The sequence below is a fragment of the Cricetulus griseus genome, chromosome 5, assembly GCF_003668045.3.
Source record: "Cricetulus griseus strain 17A/GY chromosome 5, alternate assembly CriGri-PICRH-1.0, whole genome shotgun sequence".
NCBI lineage: Eukaryota > Metazoa > Chordata > Mammalia > Rodentia > Cricetidae > Cricetulus > Cricetulus griseus.
The window spans coordinates 76,867,161-76,889,636 of NC_048598.1; the positions used below are offsets into that span (position 1 = coordinate 76,867,161).

At 44.2% G+C, this 22,476-nt stretch overlaps 1 protein-coding gene across 1 annotated transcript in view; it reads left to right on the forward strand.

Moving 5' to 3' along the window:
• Tnfrsf11a (TNF receptor superfamily member 11a) overlaps nt 1–22,476 on the forward strand; it is a 42,595-nt gene that overhangs the window by 14,864 nt on the left and 5,255 nt on the right. Inside the window, exons 5-9 of the mRNA XM_035445838.1 lie at nt 3,237–3,330; nt 5,040–5,128; nt 6,519–6,632; nt 10,519–10,571; nt 12,396–13,176. Of these exons, the coding sequence (XP_035301729.1) occupies nt 3,237–3,330; nt 5,040–5,128; nt 6,519–6,632; nt 10,519–10,571; nt 12,396–13,176 (1,131 nt within the window). The remainder of the gene's footprint in view (nt 1–3,236; nt 3,331–5,039; nt 5,129–6,518; nt 6,633–10,518; nt 10,572–12,395; nt 13,177–22,476) is intronic.

Consider the following 22,476-nt stretch of genomic DNA (forward strand, 5'->3'; position numbering starts at 1 on the left):
GTTCACAGGGTAAAAATGAGGTGTTTTTTTTTCTGAGCTGAGCTGTCACTATACTTATTACTATGTAATTGGCCACAAGCACGTATTCACAGCTTTTGAACTGTGAGAGGAAGATTGTCCCAGATGTTTGTGTTCAGCTGGGTGCATCACCAGTGTTACACGTTAGCACACAGAGTTCACTTTCTGAGTAGCTGCCGAGAAACACAGCTTCCCCCAGAACCTTCTGAGTGACATCCTTGCTCAGAAAGTGACGTGAGGTTGGGGCTATTTTTAATGATCTGCCATCTGAGAACTCCATTGTGTCCTTCAGCTTTGTTGAAAGCAGAGAAGCAGAAACCCTTTTTGACTTGCAAAAGTGCTTCGGAGAGCCCTTTGCTCTCCCAGCTTCTAGGAAGTGTTACAAAGCAGGTTTTCAGGGCCCAACAAATGATTGCTTATGCTTGCCAGTCTTTCACTTAAAGCCAGCATACTTGGGCAGGGATGGGAAAGCTAAAATATTATTCATTTGAATCCACATGGAAGAATGTATCTAGCTAGTGCAGCAGGCCTCTGCATCAGCGGCTGACTCACCCGCACATGCTCTCTCGGAAAAGTCAGCTTGAGTTTTTTAACCAGTAAAGACAAACCTCCCTACCACAGCCAGCTCCCTCCAAATGCTGCTCCCAGAGCTCCCAGACCTTTCTGATCTAGGGCGCTCCCCACTGTCTTTATGATTTCTGAAAGATGTTCTTGAATGACAAAAAGAAATAGAAAGGAGGGCATGACCGTTCCTAGGTATGGTGGGGGAGAATGTTTATTGTACATATAAGGGAGAGTGTAGTAAGAGACAGAGATGAGTACAGAGAGAACAGGACCCTGAGCTGTGCCATGTGAGGAGAGGGCAAAGAGGAGATCCAGGAAACCTGGAGGCCAGGTGGGTATAAGGGTAAAAAGGACTGATGTAACCAAAATGTCTGGATTATACTGAAGAGCCTCTGGGGGAAGGGCAGCCCAAGAGAGTTCAGGGTAGGGGTGGGATATGCCAGTCAGGGGGACCCTGTAACCAATAGGGACACGGATGCTGGGAGAAACTGCTGGTGGCCGGCATCAGCTTTGATCTGCTAATAGGCAGTTCAGTCAGCCTTTGTCCAGAGTTTTAGACCTAACAGTTTCCTCTGCCTTGAACCCTTGAAAATGGCACATTTTTGACAGTAGTGGATATGAGGTAGATGAATTCACTCTTGAGGCTGGGGGTGTCTTTGTCAGTTGGTACAATGCTCATCTAGCATGCATAGAGCCCTGGATTTGATCCCCAGTCCTGAATAAAACCTGGTATGGTGGTATACACTTGTAATCCTAGCAGTGAAAGCGAGAGGATTGGAAGGAAGTTCAAGGTCATCCTTAGCTACACAGTGAGTTTGAGACCTGTCTCAGATTATAAGAATCTCTGAAAAAAAAAAGTCACTTATACCCAAACAGAACAGCTGACCTGGTCCCAAATGCTATCCTATGAGGACCATATGTTTGCTGTGGGTCAGTATGGAAAGAGAAGCAGGCCCAGGCTGCTCTGAGTGTAACTGTGTGGTCACCAGTATTTCAACTCCTGGCTCAGTTTAGCACAGCCAAGATTCGAGTTCACAGGGATTTGGGCAGATAGGAGTGTAGTAAGTTCTTGTGCTAGTGTAAGAAACCTGACTGTAAAAGGGGAAATGGGACCTTCTGGGTACCACTAGTGGGTCAAGTGTATGGAAAGTAATGTCCCTGAACCCTTCTCAGAATCTTCTAGATGGCATTACTCTTTTAATTTATAGTGTGTGTGTGTGTGTGTGTGTGTGTGTGTGTGTGTGTGAATGCCAGTGCTAGAGGAGGCCAGAGGCCTTGGTTGGATCCCTAGAGCTGGGCATTACAGGCAGCTGGTAGCTAATGTGGGGTGCTGAGAAGCAAACTCTAGCCTCTTGTTCATCCTTTAAAATGCTGTGTCAATTAATATTAGTTAGGCAATGGTCCTGGCATTGTTACAATTGTTTCACAGCTAGTCACACTGCCAAATCAGTGTGGTAATACATCTTATTTATTGCCAAATTACAGAAATCAAACATATACTTTCTATCAGGCATGTACCAAGAATTTTAATTTCTTATTTTAGGTTTGTATCCATAAAAATAAATCATGGAAGTGCTACTAATTTCAAAAGTCATTTGTGGGTTTGGCACCAGGCTAAGGTTAGTTTCACATTGTAGTCAGCATTGTTCATTTGTGCCTACCAAGTTGCCGTGTGTCAATTGCAATAAAGATTGGAGACACAAAAGCTTGAGGCATCTTTTACGTTGCTAATTTAGCTTAAGACAAATATGACAGTGGAATCAAGCAGAAGGTTTGACCTTCTGCTCTGAGTACTGTGGATGAAGGCAAGATCCACACTATCACATCATTTGCATTGATGTTTCCTTGGGAGCACAGCCCATATTATTGCTTCCATATTATCTATAGTTACGTCTGTGCTTTGGGCATCTAATCACAGCAGAGGTCATAGGCCTAAAAAGTAGTTATGTCAGGCCTGGTAGAAAAACTTGACACCAATCATTGGTTGAGGAGGAAGAGACTTATGAAGTTCAAAAGTGTAATAACCATTACAACTCCTTAGCCTGGTGAAATGAAGCTGATCATTTCACTGTGGCAAGGCATGGCCATGTATTTAATAAGTCAACAGTTGACATGCATTTCAGTTATTTTGGGTTTTAAAATAATAACTTTTATAGTGAATAGTATCATATAGCCCAAAATGTTTGGGACCAGAAATGTTTCAAGTATCAACACCCCTGCTCCCCCAGATTTTAGAGTAATGAGATATCTTGGTTTTGGAGGAACTCATTTCCCATAAAGGCAGGGATGGCACCACATTTGCCTGTAGATGGAAGCTGATGCAGCCATGAAGACTAGAAATAGCCAGACAACAAAAACTGCAGCCACCCATGGGGAAATGTATTGAAGCCTAAGACAATGGTTCCAAACAGTAAAAGATCAGGCAAAGTTGGATTTAGCCAGACATCAGATGTAGTCCCAGGGGCCTGCTACGAAGCCAGTTTCTGAATGTAATTCAGTAAGCACTTCCTCCACAAAAGCCTGGAGGAGCTGAAGGCAGAAGATATAGGTGGCCAGGCAGACACAAGGTGGGATGGGGTAATGCTTTGGGGAAGCCATCCTGTCTGATCTCTAAGTGTCTCCTTGCTTTATCTGTTGGCTTTTGTGTGTGACAGTGCAGCTCAACATGGACACGGTGTGCATGCCCTGCCTCCTAGGCTTCTTCTCAGATGTCTTTTCATCAACGGACAAATGCAGACCCTGGACCAAGTAAGTGACCAAGCAGAAACCCAAGGGCCTGCTCACATTTAGACCTGTCAGGCTCACCAGCTCTGGGTGGAAGGCTGATTGAATGTGTCAGGTTAGCTTCCTCTTGGAAAAAGTCTGTCTGCCACAGTAGGGAGTGAGCCTGACAAGCTGGCTGTTGGACCCAGTATGTGTCAGAGCTTTGTGCCACTTCTTAGATTCAGAAATATATGACCTTCAGCTCTAGCTTCTTTTTCCTTTACCCAACTTGATTTAGTTGAAATTGTTTATGACCTCTTTGTCTGGGGCAGCGGTGGGGTGGGCTATGGCAGGTGGAATGTAAGGCCTCCAGACATGCTGGGCATATCCTGTATGGCTGAGCTATGTCCCCAGCTTGAGTTAAGTCATTGATTGTCTGTCACACACCACTCCTACATCCCATTATCACTGGTTTGCTCACCTGGAAGTGTGTAAGTGTGTGTACACTGTAAATGCTTTGGGTGTTCTTGGATAATTTTCAAGCTCTTTACAAGCCCCATAACACTGGTCCATCTGTGCCTTTGATTTTATCTCATCTATGATCATCTTGATATTTCATTTTCATTGATATTTTAATTTCAGGTTTATTTATTATTTTTGTTTCTGAGGATGAACTCAGAACATAAGAGGTTATCTGATGATTTTTTTCTACACTGAATTGGGAAACTGTGGCTTCTTAAAACTGCCGTGTACTTCACTGGGGAAATGCAGCACCATTTCCATACTGAGTTCCTACTGGTAGCCCTTTAAGCGGTTCTGAATTCTCTGCAGGGATAAGTTTTGTAGACATAGTGTGGTATACAGACTGAGCTTGGGAAGTGTTTCAGGTTCTGGGGGTCTTTTACGTGTATACTGAGAAGTTTTGGGGAAGGGTGCTGGGTCTAAACACAGAACTGTTTTGTCTCTCATGTATACCTTATTCATAGTCTGAAGGCAATTATGTACTCTAAATTATTTTTGTGAGTGAAACAAAGTTTCATGATGTCTGATTTCCTCACTGAAATTTCATGTCAGTGTTCTAAAACTCTCACATTTTGACTGTTGGATTTGGGGTTAGGGATGCTCAGCTGACGTACAGTATGACACTTCTCATGAGTTACATGGAACACTCCTGGGCTCTTTGTATCCTGCTGTTTAATACTGGTTTTAAATGCAATGAGTCTTCAGTTCCAAATATATTCTTTAATTTTAAAAAGCTCACATTTGCTACCCCGCAAGCTGCCGCTGCTGTGTCTGCTTCTCTTCCCATCATTCACTGTTTTCAGACAGGGTCTCACTATGCTGCCAAGCACCCCCACTTTCAGGATCACAGTGTACCCCACCACACGTGGCTCAGTAGTTCTTACTAAATGCTGTATCCCAATGCATTTTATTCAGGATTTATGTTGAGGAGATTGTATTTTCCACCTTTAGAATTGCACTCATCAAAACGCTCTCAGCGTTTGAAGTCCTCTTTCCCGAAGTCCCGTCTTCACTCTTGTCTACTGTGTTCTCAGTAGTTCTTAAGAGTGTTCCCCAATCACTCCATCCACCTCTGAGGACTTCTGCTCACCAGGGCAAGGATGGGGAGTAACATCCAGGAACACATCCCTTCCTAAAGGAGCCCCTGGACTAGCATAGTATGACAGTTCTTTTGTTTGCTTTTTAAAATTAAAAGTGTCCACCCACAGCCATTGCCTGCTTTTTCCTCACAGCTGCACCCTCCTTGGAAGGATAGAAGCACACCCAGGAACGAAGAAATCAGATGTGGTCTGCAGCTCTTCTCTGAGAAAACCACCCAAGGGTATGACGAGCAGAGCCTGTGGGGTGGCACATGGCCCTAGGGTGGTCTCTCTAGAATGACAACCTGTAGCTGCAGGGATCCATTCGTGCTTTCAGCCCATTCTGTCCGTGGCTGTCTTGGCATTATTTTCATTTCTCATCAGCATTTTATTTGCTTAAAAGATTTATTCTTTTTTATTTTATGTGTTTGTGCACCACCTTTATGCATTGCTCCAGGAGGCCAGAAGAGGGCAAAGGACCGTCTGGCACTGGAGCTAAAGACAGTTGTGAGCTGCCATGTGGAGGCTAAGAATCAAATCAGGCTTTCCGGAAGAGCAGCCAGTGCTTTTAACAGCCGAGCTATTGCTCCAGGCCCATCATTTTGTTTTGTCTTGTTTTACACAGTATGAGTTTCTTCTTTCCTTTTCTAAAAGTGTATTTATTTTATGTATATGGGTGTTTGGTCTCCATATATGCCTGTAAATAACATGCAAGCTCAATATCCAAGAATGCCTGAAGAGGGTGTTGGATCCCCTAGGACAGGAGTTACAGACAGTCATGTGAGCCACCATGTAGGTTCTGGGTTTTGAACCTGGGACCTCTGGAAGAGCAAAGTGTTTTTCTATCTCTCCAGCTCCCCCTCCCCAATTCCAAATTTTCTTTTCCTCTCTCTCTCTCTCTCTCTCTCTCTCTCTCTCTCTCTCTCTCTCTCTCCTGCTGGAGACTTTACCCAGTGCCTTTCTACATGCTAGGCTTACTTGATAATACTTTTTTTTATACCGAGTTAGGGATAAGCTATAAATACAAATGTCGATGCCAATTTCCAGGTGTGGTAGGGAATGATAGTCAGAGTGAGGGCGTCCTTGTGTAGATTTTCATCAAGCCACTTGTTAGATCTGGCTGTGATTATCTGTGAGCATTTTTAGATCAAGCTGATCTAAATACGGTTTTGAAAGAGGCTTCTGTGTGGCTGCTTTAGGGGAGTAGCTGTGTGGTGGGCTGCACCTCAGAAGCAAGCAGCCTGGGGAAAGACCTTCCTAACATGCAGAGAACCAGGCCACAGAACAACAATAAGGCTGTTAGCAAGAAGAGCATGTGTGGAACGGCAAACTCAGAGAGATGAACCAGTACTGCACGGTGGATGGCATCCAGCTTATTCTCAAGCAGAGATAGGGCAGTGGGTCTGGGCTGGCCTCTCCTGGAGGGGAGGCCCCTGAGCGGGTGGGTTAAGCTATGGAGTGTGTCCTCTCACATGTGAGAACTGTCTGCACTTCCAGGTGAGGGGCTGGCTCTCCACTCTGGTTACCTGGACACCCACATCATTGATTCTTGGGTTGGATTTACAGGACTTTATCATCTTTCAACCTGGTAAAATGAAATAATCTTTAACCCTGTGTTTTCTTCCACCACAGAAGCCCAGATTTACTTGCCTAGTCTCATCATTCTGCTCCTCTTCGTCTCTGTGGTGTTAGTTGCTGCCATCGTCTTTGGTGTTTACTACAGGAAGGGAGGGAAAGCACTGACAGGTACTGTGTCCATGGCAGCATCTGCAAAGTGGCCTTGAAGAATATGGGTACTTTCCAGGATATTGTCCCTGACTGTCATGGAATCTGTTTTTAAATTTCTTATTTATGGGGCTGGCGTGATAGCTCAGCTGTTAAGAGCACTGGCAGCTCTTCCTGAGGACCTTGGTGCAATTCCCAGCACACACATGTTAGCTCACAACTGTCTTAACTCCAGTTCCAGGGAACCTGACACCCTCACACAGACGCACGTGCAGGTGAAACACCAATACACATAAAAAATAAGATTAAGTATTTTGCTTATTGTGTGTACCCATGATGTATATGTGGGTGTATGACCCACATTGTGTATGTGGAGGTAAAAGGACAGCTTTGTGTAGTTTGACCTTTAAATGAGTTTTGGGGGGTCAAACTGAGATTCAGCTAGTAGAGCATATTTGTACCCTAAGAAAAACACCTGTGCGCCTGAGTCTTTGTTCTCTTCTAGCAACAATAGTGACCAAAACCAAAGGACAATATTGTGTCTGTTTGTATATAAGTAAACAACATTTGGCTTTTCTGAAATTGCTGCTTTGTACTGTATCTCTGTGCATCATCGATACACAGGGGGCTCATAGTTAATCCTCTAGTATCCCCTGTGAATGCACCCATCCAATACAGACAAATGCTCAGATAAATGGCTAGATGGGGGAGTTTTGATTGGGATACTATTTTGAAATGTGAATCTACAATTATGAAAATAGATGACTTTGTATTTTTGGAATTTATGGGGTTTATTTTTAAAATAGAGAAACCGATGTTACTTCATTTCTTGGGGATATCTACAAAAAGATGGATAGTGTTTTTAAATATCACATCATGTTTGACTTTCATATGACACTGATAAAAGAGTTTTGTTTTGTTTTAAATGAAGGAATGCCAGGCTTCTTTAGTTTTTTTCAGATATACACAATCATTTTTTTTAATTAGTTCAAATTGGGAACAAGCTTGTTTCACATATCAATCCCTTCTCCCTCTCCCTCCCCTCACCCCCACCCCTCCTCCTCCACCCCCTACCTACTCCCAACCCCATCCACCCTCCACTCCCCAGGCAGGGTAGGGCCCTCAACAGGGGCTCCCCAAAGTCCACCACATCATGCTGGGCTGGGCCTAGGCCCTGCCCCATGTGTCTAGGCCAAGAGTGCATCCCTTCACCTGGGATGGGCTCTCAAAATCCCTTCTTACACCAGGGAAAAATGCTAATCCACTACCAGGGGCCCCGAGAGTGCAGAAGCCTCCTCATTGACATCCATGTTCAGGGGTCTGGATCAGTCCTGTACTGGCTCCCAGACAGCATCTGGGGTTGATGTGCTCCCCCTTGTTCAGGCTAGCTGTTTCTGTGGGTTTCACCAGCCTGGTACCCACCCCTTTGATCTTCATACCTCCCTCTCTACAACTAAGTTTCAGAGTTCAGTTCAGTGTAAATCTGTGGATGTCTGCCTCTGCTTCCATCAGCCACTGGATGAGGGTTCTAGGAAGGCATAAAAAGAAGTCATCAGTCTCATCATAGGGGAAGGGTGTTTAGGTTATCCTCTCCACCATTGCCTAGATTGTCAGTTCTACACAATCATTTTAAAAAACTTTCATTTATTGTGTGTTCATGATGTATGTATGGGTGCTTGTGTCGTGACATATATGTGGAAGCCAAAGAACAAGGTTGTGGAGTTGGCTCTCTCTTTTTGGGGGTCAAACTGAGGCTCAACAAATAAAGCATACGGTGTGAAACCATACACTTGTAATCTTGGTACTCAGAGGGTTGAGGCAGGAGTTTAAAGCTACTCTGGGCAACATAGGGAGATCCTGTCTTTCAAACCAAAAGTCCAAGGGCGGAGGCTATAGCCCAGTGGTAAAGTGCTTGCCTAGCATAAGGAATACCTTAGGTTTGATTCTCAGCCCTGGTTGATGGGGGTGAGGAGAAGAAAGATAGGAGGGGGAAAGGAATGGGAGTGTGTATGTGTGTGTGTGTGTGTGACTCACAAAAATGTCTGGTGTCAAACACACACACACGAACAGGCACACTCTTAATGAACATTCATATACACATGCATGCACAGCACACATACACACAAACCTATAGTGAAGAAAACATTGGATTTTCATAAGGGATGGGAAAAAACTTTATCTTTTCATATTATTGTCACAGATGCAACTTCTTTGTCCCCCTCTCTTGGTTATCTTGCTCCTCATATGCACAGTAACATTTTGAAGGGAATGAGGATGCCAGTGGTCTAACAGCATCACAGCAGACCCAGGTGTATCCATAGGGATTTGATGGATTACTAGTGAGTCCTAGTTTGGTTTCCATTGCTATGATAAAAGTAACTTCGAAGGGAAAGGTGTTTGTTTGCTTGTCTGTATGTCTTTCCAACTTAACACTTTGCAGTCCAGAAATCAGGGCAGAAGCTAAGCCAGGAACCCGGAGGCCAGAACTGAAGCAGAAGCCATGGAGGAATGCTGCTTTCTGACTCATTTCCCATGGCTTGCTCAGCCAGATTTCTTTTTAAAGTCTTTTAAAATTTATGTGTATGGGTGTTTGGTCAGCATGTAAGTCTGTGCACCGCATGCATGCCTCCTACTCTGAGAGCGCATCAGATCCTGTGGAATTAGAGTTACAGATGGTTGTGAGACTACATGTAGATGCTGGGAATTGAACCCAGGTCATCCAGAAGAGCAGCCAGTGTTCTTAACTACCCAGCCATCTCTCCAGTTCCTCAGCTACCTGTCTTAGACACCCCAGACCCTCCTGCCCAGGGATGGCATTGCTCAAAGTAGGCTGGGCCCTTCCTCTCATATCAATCAGCAATCAAGGAAATGTTCCTCAGACAGCCCACAGACCAATCTGATAGAGGCAGTTACTTCAGACAATCCACAAGCCAATCTGATGGAGGCAATTCCTTTAGACAGTCCACAGGCCAATCTGATGGAGGCAATTCCTTCAGACAGTCCACAGGCCAATCTGATGGAGGCAATTCCTTCAGACAGTCACAGGCCAATCTGATGGAGGCAATTCCTTCAGACAGTCCACAGGCCAATCTGATGGAGGCAATTCCTTCAGACAGTCCACAGGCCAATCTGATGGAGGCAATTCCTTCAGACAGTCCACAAGCCAAACTGATGCGTAGGTGTTTAGGTTTGTGTCAAGTTGGCAAAAACTAACTCTGATAGTGTTTTTCTCTCTAGAGATCAGCAAGCTCTGTTTTTGTTAAAAAGATGCTTTCAGAGTGTTTAAATCAGTTCATTTATTAATTGGTTGGTTGACTCCCATCCCTGTGCTGGAGATTGAACCCAGGTCTTTGCTTTTGTTAAGTAAGTGCTGTGCCCCTGAGCCATATACTAGTCCTGTTGTTGCTGAGGCTGGAGCCCAGAGCATGCTAGACATGCTTTCTGCCATGGAGATTCACCCCCAGCCCTGGTAAATTATAATCATGTACTTCCGCTCAGGAATGCAAACACCTTACTGTGGGTATGTTTATGTAGAATTATTTAAAATGGGAGAATGTCAAATACACAGGGGAAGAGAAATGAAACAATGATGAGCAGGAGCAGGAGGAAGGAAATGGGGAGATGTAGGCCAAAGGCTCCAGTAGCAGATGTGGAGTATAAACACTCCCAGAGAAGAATATTGTATTGTATGAGAAGTTTTGCTGATTGAGTTGATTTTACCTCTTCTCGACACATACAAATCACCATTTGATAAGATGGATAAGTTAATCCATTTTATTACAGTAACCACTTTGCCATCTATATTTATCCTATAACATCCTCTATAAGTTAAATATATAAATAAAATTTATATTAAAAATAAGGAGAAAATTGTAACATGAAATTTTTATGTTTGCTTTTTTTCCAGCTAATTTGTGGAATTGGGCCAATGACACTTGCAGCAGCCTAAGTGGAAATAAGGTAAAAGTGTTTCCTGCCTTCTTTAAGTCCTGCTGCAGTGTCTAGAGCTGTAACTGGATGGCTGTGGAGCACACCGCTTACCAGGCAGTGACACCTCCATCCCAAAACTGATCCCTGTCGAATAAGTCAGTTCCCAATGTCCCATTCCCAGCCCTTCCTTGATCCCAGGCTGGACACTGAATGGTCTTTACTCATGCTAGGAAAGTATACTACACTACCCTGAGACAGACAACAGTCTTTATTCCAATTCTGTTGTCTCTATGTATGTATTTTTAGAACTGATCTTGGTCACCTAGTGCAGATTCCTAGAAGGAACCCTCTACGATTTTCCTTTACTCTGTAGTTATTTAATAAATCTTTTCCTTTGTCATAATTTCAAAAAATATTGAAAAATATTAAGACTGTTGCAATGAAAGGCCTGATGCCAGATACCCAATTCACCAGGAGCTTACACTTTATCACAGCAATTTATTCTTTGCTGTTTATGAGAATCAAGTGAGTCTGCAGTCACTTTAGAGCGAATGGAGATGGTGTATTCCTCTGCTCTTAAATATCTCAATGAATATTCCTTAAAAATAAATACTATGTCGAATAGTATTTTACCAACAACGAAAAGCTAAACAAAACCAAATCTGAAACTGGAGCGATGGCTAAGTGGTTTAGAGCAAGCACTTCTCTTATAGAGGGCCTGAATTCAGTTCTCAGCACTAATGTTAGGCAGCTCACAACCACAGGTGGTTACAGCCTGCAGCTGCAGTGAAGGGGATCCTATGCCCTCTTCTGGCCTGCTAGGACACCTAGCCTCAGATGCACAAGTGCACAAGTGCACGCTTGTGCTGGCGTGCGTGCATGCCCGCGCGCGCACGCGCGCGCGCACACACACACACACACACACACACACACACACAAAAATTAAAATTAAAAATAACTCTTTTTAAAAAGAAGAACGCAATGGATCCTCATGTTCCACTCTGTCCTTTACAGTAAGTAAGTAAATATATACATTTATTCAAATGTGGTGCTGGTCATGTAGCTCAGTTGGGCAAGCACAAAACCCTGAGTTGAATACCAGCAGAGAATAAATGTTGTGGAGGTACTTGTCTTTAATCCAAGCCCCTAGGAGGTAGAGGCAGGAGGATCAGAAATTCACAGTCATCCTGTACTCCCTAATAAGGCCAGTCTCAGTTACATACGACCCTGTCTCAAAAATCCAAAATTAAACAACAAAAATTTAACAGTGACTTAACTGTTTTCCAATCCACATTTGATATTAATATGTTGATTGTTCTAGTTTGCCCTTTATATCTGTTGTAAGTATAAAATATATCAACTGCAGACATTAGACTGGTTTCTATAATTCAGCTCCAACCCCACAGGGTCCACTCTCATCTCTCCCTTTTCCTGCTTGGATCCTCCCTTCCCAGCATTACACCTGAGTCCTTCATTGTCAATATGCTTGCTCGTCTGCTGAATTATAGAACGCACAGAGCTAAACCATGCCACAAAGAGAGCTACTGCCTGGAATTCAGCATTGTCCATGTTGCCATTGTTTTGTTACAGACAGATGTGTTCCAGTGTTACTTGGATTATCTCTTCACTTGTACAGTGTGCAGATGCTATTCTTTGCTGTAAAGATCCAGTCGTATCTGTTTGTGTCCCTTTCAAGACTTCTCCCATACTCTGTGATTGGAAACAGCATAAATAAAGCCATAGAGTGTGGGCCACCTGTCCTTGTCAAGGTGGACAGTCTGCACCAACACTTCTCAGCAGTGGGCAGGCAAGCATGTTGTAATAACTCAGGGTATTCTTAACTCCCATCTCCAGGAGTCCTCAGGTGACTGTTGTATTGGTGCCCACTCGTCAACCTCCAGTCATCGAGAAGTGTCTGAAGGTGTCTTCCTAATGACTCTGGAGGAGAAGATGCTTCCAGAAGACATGTGCTATCCAGAAGATGGTACTGGCGCCTGTGGGCCTGTGTGTGCAGCAGGCGGGCCCTGTGCAGGGAGTGGAGATGCCGTGATGTTCACATTGGTCAGCGAAGTTGAGACCCAAGGGGACCTCTCAAGGAAGATTCCCACAGAGGATGAGTACACAGGCCGGCCCTCACAGCCCCCTGATGGGTCCCTGTTCCTGATCCAGCCTGGAAGCAAATCCACACCCCCTTTCCAGGAGCCTCTGGAGGTTGGGGAGAATGACAGTTTAAGCCAGTGTTTCACAGGGACGGAGAGCACCATTGATTCTGAAGGCTGCAACTTCATTGAGCCTCCATGCAGGACTGACTGTACTCCATTGTCCCCTGAAAAGTACTCAAAAAAAGAAATAGAGGGTGACAGTTGCCGACCCTGGGTGGCCGGCTCCAACTCATCAGATGGCTACACAGGCTGTGGGAACACTCCTAGGGAGGACCATGAACCCCTTATGGGTTCTCTGAAGTGTGGACCATTACCCCAGTGTGCCTACAGCATGGGCCTTCCCAGTGAAGCAGCAGCCAGTATGGCAGAGGTGGGAGAGCAGCCCCAGGCCAGGGCTGATGAAAAGCTTCCAAGCTCCGAGAGGGGAGCCTCGGGTTCTGGGAGTTCCCCCAGTGACCAACCACCTGTGTCTGGTAAGTAGCTTTCTTGGACTCCTGCTATTGAGCAGAGAGGCCCGTCCTGGGTAAAAGTTTCAGAAGCGTGTTTCACAATCCTCCAGAGAAAAGAAAGCCAACACAACACAGCCCAACTCCATTCTCTGCTAATTGACACAGAGTCTCTTGTAGACCAGGCTGGACCCAAACTCACTATGCATAGCTAAGATGCCTTTGAGCTCTTCCTCCTTCTGACTCATTTCTCCAGTACTGGACTTACAAGTGTAGGGCATCACACCTGGTTTTCTGGGCCTTTGTGTATGTTGGTCAAACATTCTACCAGCTGAGTGAATGTCCAGCTCTTTGCTAAGCATCTTTACAGAGGCTTTCAGTTCCCTCTGTGCATTGCATTGTGGACTATGCAGACCATTGTCATGACATCATCCACTAGGCAGGCTGCTACCCCTTAGGCATGCCTGAGCCCTCTGCCTTTAGGCTTCTCACGGTTGAGTTTGTGGTTAGTACTCCAACCACAGGACCAAACCCTGAAAGACAAAGTCAACAGTCATTTTAGGAGTGACTGAATCATGGTGTTCCCTCATATTTGGGGAGGGGTGGGTAAAAGAAACTTGGGCTTCTAAATCTCAGGACAAACAGAACTGTTTAGTTGATCCTTAATTATTTATTTAAGCAGCAAGTTAATGATGCAGTAAAAGTGTCCTTAGCTACTTTATAAGAAAATCCCCTTGTATAACCACCACATTTAATATGTTTATAAAACCCAGATGATAATTTACAATTTAGCATCATTATGGAGATTTATTGCTGCAACATTGCTGGAACACAAACAACCCACCAATGATAATATTATGACTTTTTTTTTTTGCTTGAGGGTAGAACACTATCTATCAAAAACTTAGGTAGTATAGGGGACTTCACAACTGATGATGAGGGTGTCCTCTGGGTATTATTAGCCTGGTCAGAGACAGGGAGTTCATTGAGAATCTTTTGGATGCTGTAAATACTCTCCAGAAGAAAAAAATGAATAGATAGATATGTACCACTTCATTAAAGAATGGGAGGGAGGGAAGGAAGAAGGGGGAGGGAGGAAGGGAGGGAGGGAGGGAGGGAGGGAGGGAGGGAGGGAGGGAGGGATGGAGGAAGAGGGGAAGCCAAGTCCATGTGGTGTACCCCTCACCAGAGGTGCCTTTCTTTCCTGACTCTCGGTTGGGACTGCAAGTGGTGCCAGCACCTGCATTTTACAAGCTGGATGTGGCCAGATTGAACCTTAGAGCATAAGGTTGTTTTTGCCACTAGGTGATATAGGTTCCTGGCATGATTGATAGACAGTGTGCATTCCTGTCTCTGTGGAGGTGGTCTGCTGTAAACACACAAACACACCCTCCCAATCTCAGTTGTCAGATTGAAGGAGAGGAGACATTCTGAGTACTGAGAGAACAGATCTGGTTTTCCTCTTCAAGACTCTAGAACTTTAAAGAAGATACATGAATGATGGGGACATGGAGGGAAAAAGAATCATGAAGCCCAAAGCCAAACTTTGCCTTCCTATCGGGGCAAAAACAATAGTCTTGTCATCTTCCATACTCCTTGAGCACTGAACAGCTATGTGTAGAGGAAAAGAATGTCACGTGTCACCAACAGTGTTAATTTGCAGTAAGTTGACACTGCTTTTTCTATGTCTGATGCTTAGCCATGCAGAACACCAGCAGAGCCAGCCAGCTCGTCACCACTAGCAGGCCAAATTAATTCTCCACCCAGGAGAAGCAGCAGCCAGACTGATTTTTAAGGCCATACCATTCTTTCCATAGTTATTTCCACATGAACAGTCCTTATGATCAAAATAATATTCTTAGCTTTTTCAAACTGTCATAATTCATACTCTAAAATGTGTGTGAAAGCGGCTGATGCCTTGGGAAAGAGAAGGACCTGCTCCCATCCTCCTGCACGGCATGTGCTCTCAGACCTAAAGGAGATAGCCTCCTGTCCTGGGATTTTAGATTTTACCTAAACTTATAGCCAAATCAAGGGGTTTCTTAAAATAACAGTAACTGGAGACTTCTGGAGGAAAGAATACAATGCCTTCTTCTTTAAAACTATATTTTAGTGTGTGTGTGTGTGTGTGTGTGTGTGTGTGTGTGTGTGTGTGTGTGCACTATGACTTGTATAGAAGTCAGCTTTTGGCAATCTGGTCACTCCTTCCACCATGTGAGTCTGGAGGATCAATCTTGGGCCACTACCAAGTGACTTTACCTGCTGAGCTGTGTCTCCAGCACAGGCTACAAGATTACTGTTATAATCCCATTGGTAACAATCTTAATTTCTATTCCATTGTTCTGAAGAGACACCATGACCAAGGCAAGAGAGAGAGAGACAGAGACAGAGACAGAGAGACAGAGACCCTGCCTGCCTCTTCAGAGGAACATAGGAAAGAGAGAGCAGGAGTGGGTGGGTGGAGCTTGTATCTTAAAGGGACCTTTTGCACCTGCATACAGAGACAGGGTACTTCCATTTTGCCTCCTGGAGAGTTTTAGGACAAGGGCACAAAGCAGCCAGATTCCTTTCCACAATATTACAATAGTCTGCACCCTAGCCACTAATATTGTTCTCCTCTGAAACCTCTTGAGCTGGGCCTCCATAATCCACATTGCTCTCAGTACTACTGTCTTCTAAGTTCCTACTAGAACGGCCCACTAAGCTCCAGTTTCAGCATTCAAATGCATTTCTAGTCCAAAGTTCCAAGGCCTCCAAGCAGCATGGTCAGGCCCATCATGGTAATACTTCTGTCCCTGGTACCACTTCTGTCTTTGTCACTGTTCTAGTACTGTGAAGAGACACTGTGACCAGGGCAACTGACATAAAGAAGTATTTAACTGGGGGCTGGCTGACAGTTTCAGAGGGCGAGTCCATGATCAGCATGGTGGGAAGCATGGTGGCAGGCAGGCAGAGCATTGGAGCAGAAGCTGAGAGCTTACATCCTGATCTGCAAGCAGGAGGCAGAAAGAGCAAGAGAGAGGCTGGGCCTGGCTTAGGCTTTTGAAACCTCAAAGCCCACTCACTCCCAGTGACACACCTCCTCCAACAAAGCCACACTTCCCAATTCTTCCTAAACAGTTCCACTAACTGGGGATCAGGCATTCAAACATATAAGCCTACGGGGGCCATCTTTTCCAGATACCACACCCTCTTACAGGTCTTAGGAGACTTTTCACCGTCCCAATAGAGAGTTGGTATTCTAGAGGAAAGAATAACAGCTTTTTGTGTTTACTATGTCTTCTGCTGACCTGTCACTCTGCTTCAGCTTCCAAAATCATCCATTTCATTCAACCATTTCTGAGCTGGAAAGAGTTGCTCATTTACGGGACACCAGCCCTCCTTGAGGAACCTCAGCTCCATGTTCTTTCCTACCAAACCTTTACGGACCGTCTGGAGCTTTGAAAATAAGAATGGATTGATGATAAGAAATGCGCAAAGCACCTGTCATTTCAGAAGTCCTTCTGCAGCCTAGCTGCCGCATCTATAGCTTGTTTGTCATGATGCTGGCTTTTCTTGCCAAGCCTAGACACTATCATACCTTTATCAGCAACCCTGCAGCCAATGTGTTAGTTTTCATGTTACTATGCAAATTCCTGACAGAAGCAACTCAGAGGAGGGAAGGATCAGGGCTTGTGGCTCAGTCTAACATGTTGGGAAAGGTGTGTCAGAGCGAGTCAGTTTGTGTCACATGACCAGAGATTGGTGATTCTCTCCTTTCTCTCTTTCTATTCCATCTGCCCCGCCTGTGGCTGTGTGTTGTTGCTACCCACATTCAGGATCTTTTACTCTCAGTTAATCTACTCTGGAGATGCTTCCACCGACACATCCAGAGATGTGACCCAGTCTCCTAGGTAATTCTAAATCTAATCAAGGTGACAATAAAGGTTAACCATTGCCATAGGAATTTTCATAAGCTTCTTATCACTCCTCTTTTGGGTATCACTAAGGGTGGCTTGGTCTCTGTATAGCCACGAACATCTATTTATATGCTCATTCATTTAAACAAAATAAACACATGAACAGGAAATTATCATTTCTATGTTCACCATTGTTTTCTCAGCCACCATGTCTATGGCCTGCTCTTGGAAGCTATGCAGGGAAGGGGACTGAAGAACTGTCCCTGACCTTCCTGGACACATACCTGCACCAGGTAGAAGAGACAGAAACAGAAGAGTAAAGTCTGCTTTAACCTACAGGTCCATACACTCCCTGGCAGAGTCCTGGGAGGCCAGGGCACTGGAGCAGAAAGATACGGGCTTGCCTTTCTCATCTTCATCCCCATCCCTGAGCCACTTTAGGAAAGACGTTTCCATCCTGCAGGCTTGGGGGAAAGGTTTCTCTATCCAAGTTTGCTCCTTTTCCCATCCTCCACTGGCAAGGACAGCCTTCTGTGTCTCACATTGCTCACTGTCAGAAGACATGTCAGCCACCAACTTGAGTTACCCTTTGATCTAAGTTTCATAAAGTGGATAATAAGTGGTTATTGGGCCCTGAAGTTTCAAGTTAAAATGGGCATTTTATAGTTTACTTGTCAGTAATATTTGGTATTCACTACTACTAAAAGTCAACATGTTATTTCAGAGTATGTGAAAAAGTTGGTCCAGTTAGATGGCTCAGTGGTTAAAACACTTCAGCACAAGTGTAAGGACCAGAGTTTATGTTCCCAGAACCCACACAAATGCCAGGTTCGCGTGCAAGTCTGCTTGTGATTCCAGGCCCAGAAGGCAAAGGCCGCCTTTGGGAAGGGTTTGCTTCATAAGACCTACAAATAATTCTCAGCATGATTCAGAATGGAACTGTTATACATTACTTCCTTCCCTTGTGTCACATGCTCAGTGTCTCCCAAGTGCTTGGAACAGAACTCGCATTGCCATAAAAAGGAAAGCCAAATGAAAAGCATATGGGCGAGATATAAAATGTTTGAGTGTATTTGTATTTATTTTTAGTTCTCATCATGGAGAGATCTCCATGACAATTTGGTAGTCTTATCTGGCTGCTTCTTGTGATTTAATATTCATATGATAATATTCAACAGAATATGCTTTTGAGAAGAAAAGAGTGCATTCCCTTGCTTAAGAATACAAATTCTGCCAAAAAGTGTTTTCTTAGACCTGTTCTCTCTGCCTGAGAAAAGCATTTTCTATAAGGAAATAGAGAAAGAGCCTTCTGTATAAATCGTGGATTTAGTACAGTGTAAATATCATTCTGATGATAACGAAGCAGATCATTTGTTCATTATCCTCATTATCTTAGGTGCTAGTTTTAACACTGTCATGTTATCTGAACCTTTATCTAGCTAAGTCACATTAAATATTAGTGTTAAGTCAAATAACTATTTTAAATGTGATAAAAAAATTCTCCACACCATTCTGACTTTGAAGTCCTAATTTTGAGTAGCTTTCAAAAGCCATTCTATCAGCTCCACCACATTCAGAGAGCAGTGAGAGTGCCTCCATTGCCTAAAGCTTACAGTCCTGTCAGTGGCATACAGAGGCTAAAGAGATGGCTCAGTGTGAAGTGCTGGCTGAGCAAACACAAGGATCCGAGTTTGGATCCCAGGACCCACTGGCTGTGCATGCCTGTAGTCCTCATGCTGGGACATGGGGACAGGTGGACTCTAGGATCTCCCTGTCCTTCCAATCCAGCCCGTGAGCTCCCCGTTCAGTGAGAGATACTGTCTCATAAAATCAAATGGAGTGTGAAGACAGTTGACTCTGGCCTCTCTTTGTGCATCATTTTACCTATGCATACATACAGTGCACACACGGGGAGATTTTCATGGCCATGCATGAAGAACTTTGCATGCATTATCTTAATTACTTACAGAAACCTTGGGGAATAAACTCCTCATCCAGGATCACGAGGCTAGTAAGCAATGCAGCATAATTCAATGGTGAAGCTTATGCCTTGAAGCACCATGCCATTGCCTCTGAAATCGGTACCAGTGGCATGGATTTTCCTTGAATCCTCAGCCTTGGAAAGAGCTCGCTGCTCCACAGAATAAGAGGAAACACAAGCCTAGGGTGAGTGACTACTCTGGCTCAGTGATGGGCAGTGAGTGGCCAGGCCAAGCTAGGTCCAGAAGTTTCCACAGGAGGAATAGGATGTGCAATAAGCAATGGCTACCTGACCTGTAACATTTTTCTCCTGCCAGTTGTCTCTGAAGTTTCTGTTTTCCCTGATGTTGATTCTTTCTCTCACATGCTCCCAAACTTCTTTCATTATAAATACAATCAGCTTAAAATGCAGGCGAGAAGGAAGCCCTGCAGGAAAAAAAGCAAGCAACAGGGAAGGACAGGCCTCACTTGGCTTGTATTCCTGGAGGTTTCATGAGTCTTCCATGAAAGCACTAGGCTTTTGAAAAAACACAGGCTTTAGGAGCTGGGGAGGTGGCTCAGTTGGTAAAGCACTTGTTACACATGCATGAGGACCTGAGCCCAGATTCCCAGTACACGTGTAAAAGCAGGGTGCAGCAGAACATGTCTGTAACCCTAGCAATGGCCAGAAGAGGAAAGAGATAAGAGAGTGCCTGGAGCTCATCCATAAGCCAGCCTAGACAAACTAATGAGATCCATATTCAGTGAGATAACTTATTTCAAAAATAATGTGGAAAGTAAGACAATCAGACACCAGCATCAACCTCTACTCTCTATGTCTGTGTGTGCGCACACACATACACGTACACACAGCCATGTGTACACACTGTGCACAATCACAATGTAAACACACACCACACCACACCTGCTCCCATACATGTTCCCAAGGCTGTGAGTGTGAGCTGATCTCATTGTACTTTAGGACCTAACTGTTATATTTGCTTTTTAAAAAAAAACTAGTAAGTATGATAGGCAAGAAGATTATTTCTTTAAAACCACTGAAAGCTTTGCAACTATTCAAAGAATGAGTTGCTAAAAATATCTTGCCATTGAATTTGAAGTAGATGAGAGGGCTGTACAAGAACGGGGGAACAAACTCTAGGTGTCTGCACTCAAATCTTCGGAAGTGATCTTTCATTCTCACACTGCTTTAAAGAAACAGAATCAAACATTATATCAAAACGTCGAAGATCTGATTGACACATTGTGTAGACCCATTCTCAGAGGTGCAGGCTCTGTTCTCCATTATCAGAAAGTTATTGAGAGTTTCCCAGCAAGTAGCAAGAGGCTTAAACATCAGGAAAACATATTTAAGAGCAATCAGATGGCAGAGTGCTTGCCTGGCATGTGCAAAGTCCCAGGTTGAATGCACAGCACTGTATAAACCAGGCATAGTGGTGCATGCCTGTGGCCACAGAAGCCTGTAGCCTTAGCACACAGGAGATAGAGGCAAGAAGATCAGAAGTTCAAGGGCATCTTCATCTGTGTCAAGAGTTTGGGTCTAGCTGAGGGAAAGACAGAGAGAGAATGAGAGAGAAGGGTTATCAGCAGATATCTACAATTCACTCTCTTATTGGGGATCTAGTTCATTGATAAAGAAAATTAGAGTGGTAAACAATTCTGCAATATTGAAATAAATATTCTGCAATATTTAGTGTCCTAAAGCAGGGACACTAAATCAGAGGTCTGTGGTCTTACCACACAGCTCCTTGGGACCACTGACATAATTTGCAGAGCCTACTGAGGAACAAAAATGCAATGAACCTTGTGTAAAAATTAATAGGAATGTAAATGATAGCAAAGCCTCTGCACATGTGGTCCTGGGCAGGTGTGTGGGTGACATGTCGGTGAAGACCATTCTTCTACCTTTTACATACTGGCAAATCAGTAGGATATTTTTTTAAGTTTCTTCCTCTTCTTTTTTTTAAATTTTATTTATTTATTTTATTTTTTAGAATTGTAATTAGACCAATTTTAAATTAGAAACAAGCTTCTTTTACATGTCAATCCCAGTTCCCTCTTCCTCTTCTCCTTCCCTGCTCTCCCACCCCCTATCCCAACCCCTTTCTGCTCCCTAGGGAGCAGAAGCCCATGAGGCCTTCCACGGGGGATCATCAAAGTCTGTCATATCATTTGGAGCAGGGCCTAGACCCTCCCCTGTGTGTCTAAGCTGAGAGGGTATCCCTCTATGTGGAGTGGGCTCCCGAAGTCCATTCCTGTACTAGTGATAAATACTGTACTAGTGATAAATCCATAGATTGCCCAGACCTCCAAACTGACATCCTCGTTCAGAGGGTCTGGATCAGTCCTATGCTGGTTTCCCAGATATCAGTCTGGGATTCATGAGCAACCCCTTGTTCAGGTCAGCTGTTTCTGTGGGTTTGTCCAGCCTGGTCTTGACCCCTTTGCTCACCACTCCTCCCTCTCTGCAACTGGATTCCAGAGTTCAGCTCAGTGTTTAGCTGTGGGTGTCTGCTTCTGCTTTCATCAGCTACTGGATGAAGGTTCTAGAATGGCAAATAAGATAATCATCAATCTCATTTATAGGAGAAGGGCATTTAAGGTTGCCTCTCAACTATTGCTTAGATTGTTAGTTGGGGTCACACTTGTAGATCTGGGTATTTCCCTAGTGCCAGAATTCTCTTTAAACCTATAATGGCTCCCTCTATTATGGTATCTCTTTTCTTGCTCTCCGTTATTCTTCCCCTGACTATATCTTTCTGCTCTCTCATGTCCTCCTCTCTCCTCCCCTTTTCCCCTTCTCTTTCTTCTAGCTCCCTCTCCCCTCCCCCATGCTCACAATTAGCTCAGGAGATCTTGTCCCTTTCCCCTTCTCCAGGGGACTTTGTATGTCTCTCTTTGGATCCTCCTTGTTTCTTAGCTTCTCTGGAGGTGGGGATTGTAGGCTGGTACTCCTTTTCTCTATGTCTAAAATCCATATATGAGTGAGTACATACCATTTTCGGTTTTGTGACTGGGGTACCTCACTCAGGATGGTTTCTTCTAGTTCTATCCATTTGCCTTCGAATTTCAAGATTCCACTGTTTTTTTCTGCCGAGTAGTACTCCATTATGTAAACGTGCCACAGAACGTGCCTGGTTGCTTTCAGGTTCTGGCTATTACAAATAATGCTGCTATGAACATGGTTGAACAGATGTCCTTGTTGTAGGAATGTACTTCTTTTGGGTACATGCCTAAGAGTGGAATTGCTGGATCTTGTGGTAGACTGATTCCCATTTTCCTGATTCCTCTTCTTAGTATTTTTACTTTATGTTCACTGATGTTTTTACATGTATGTATGTATGTATGTATGTATGTATGTATGTGTGAGAGTCTTAGAAGCCTTGGAACTAGAGTTGCAGACAGGTATGAACTGCCTTATGGATGCTGGGAACTGAACCTGTATCCT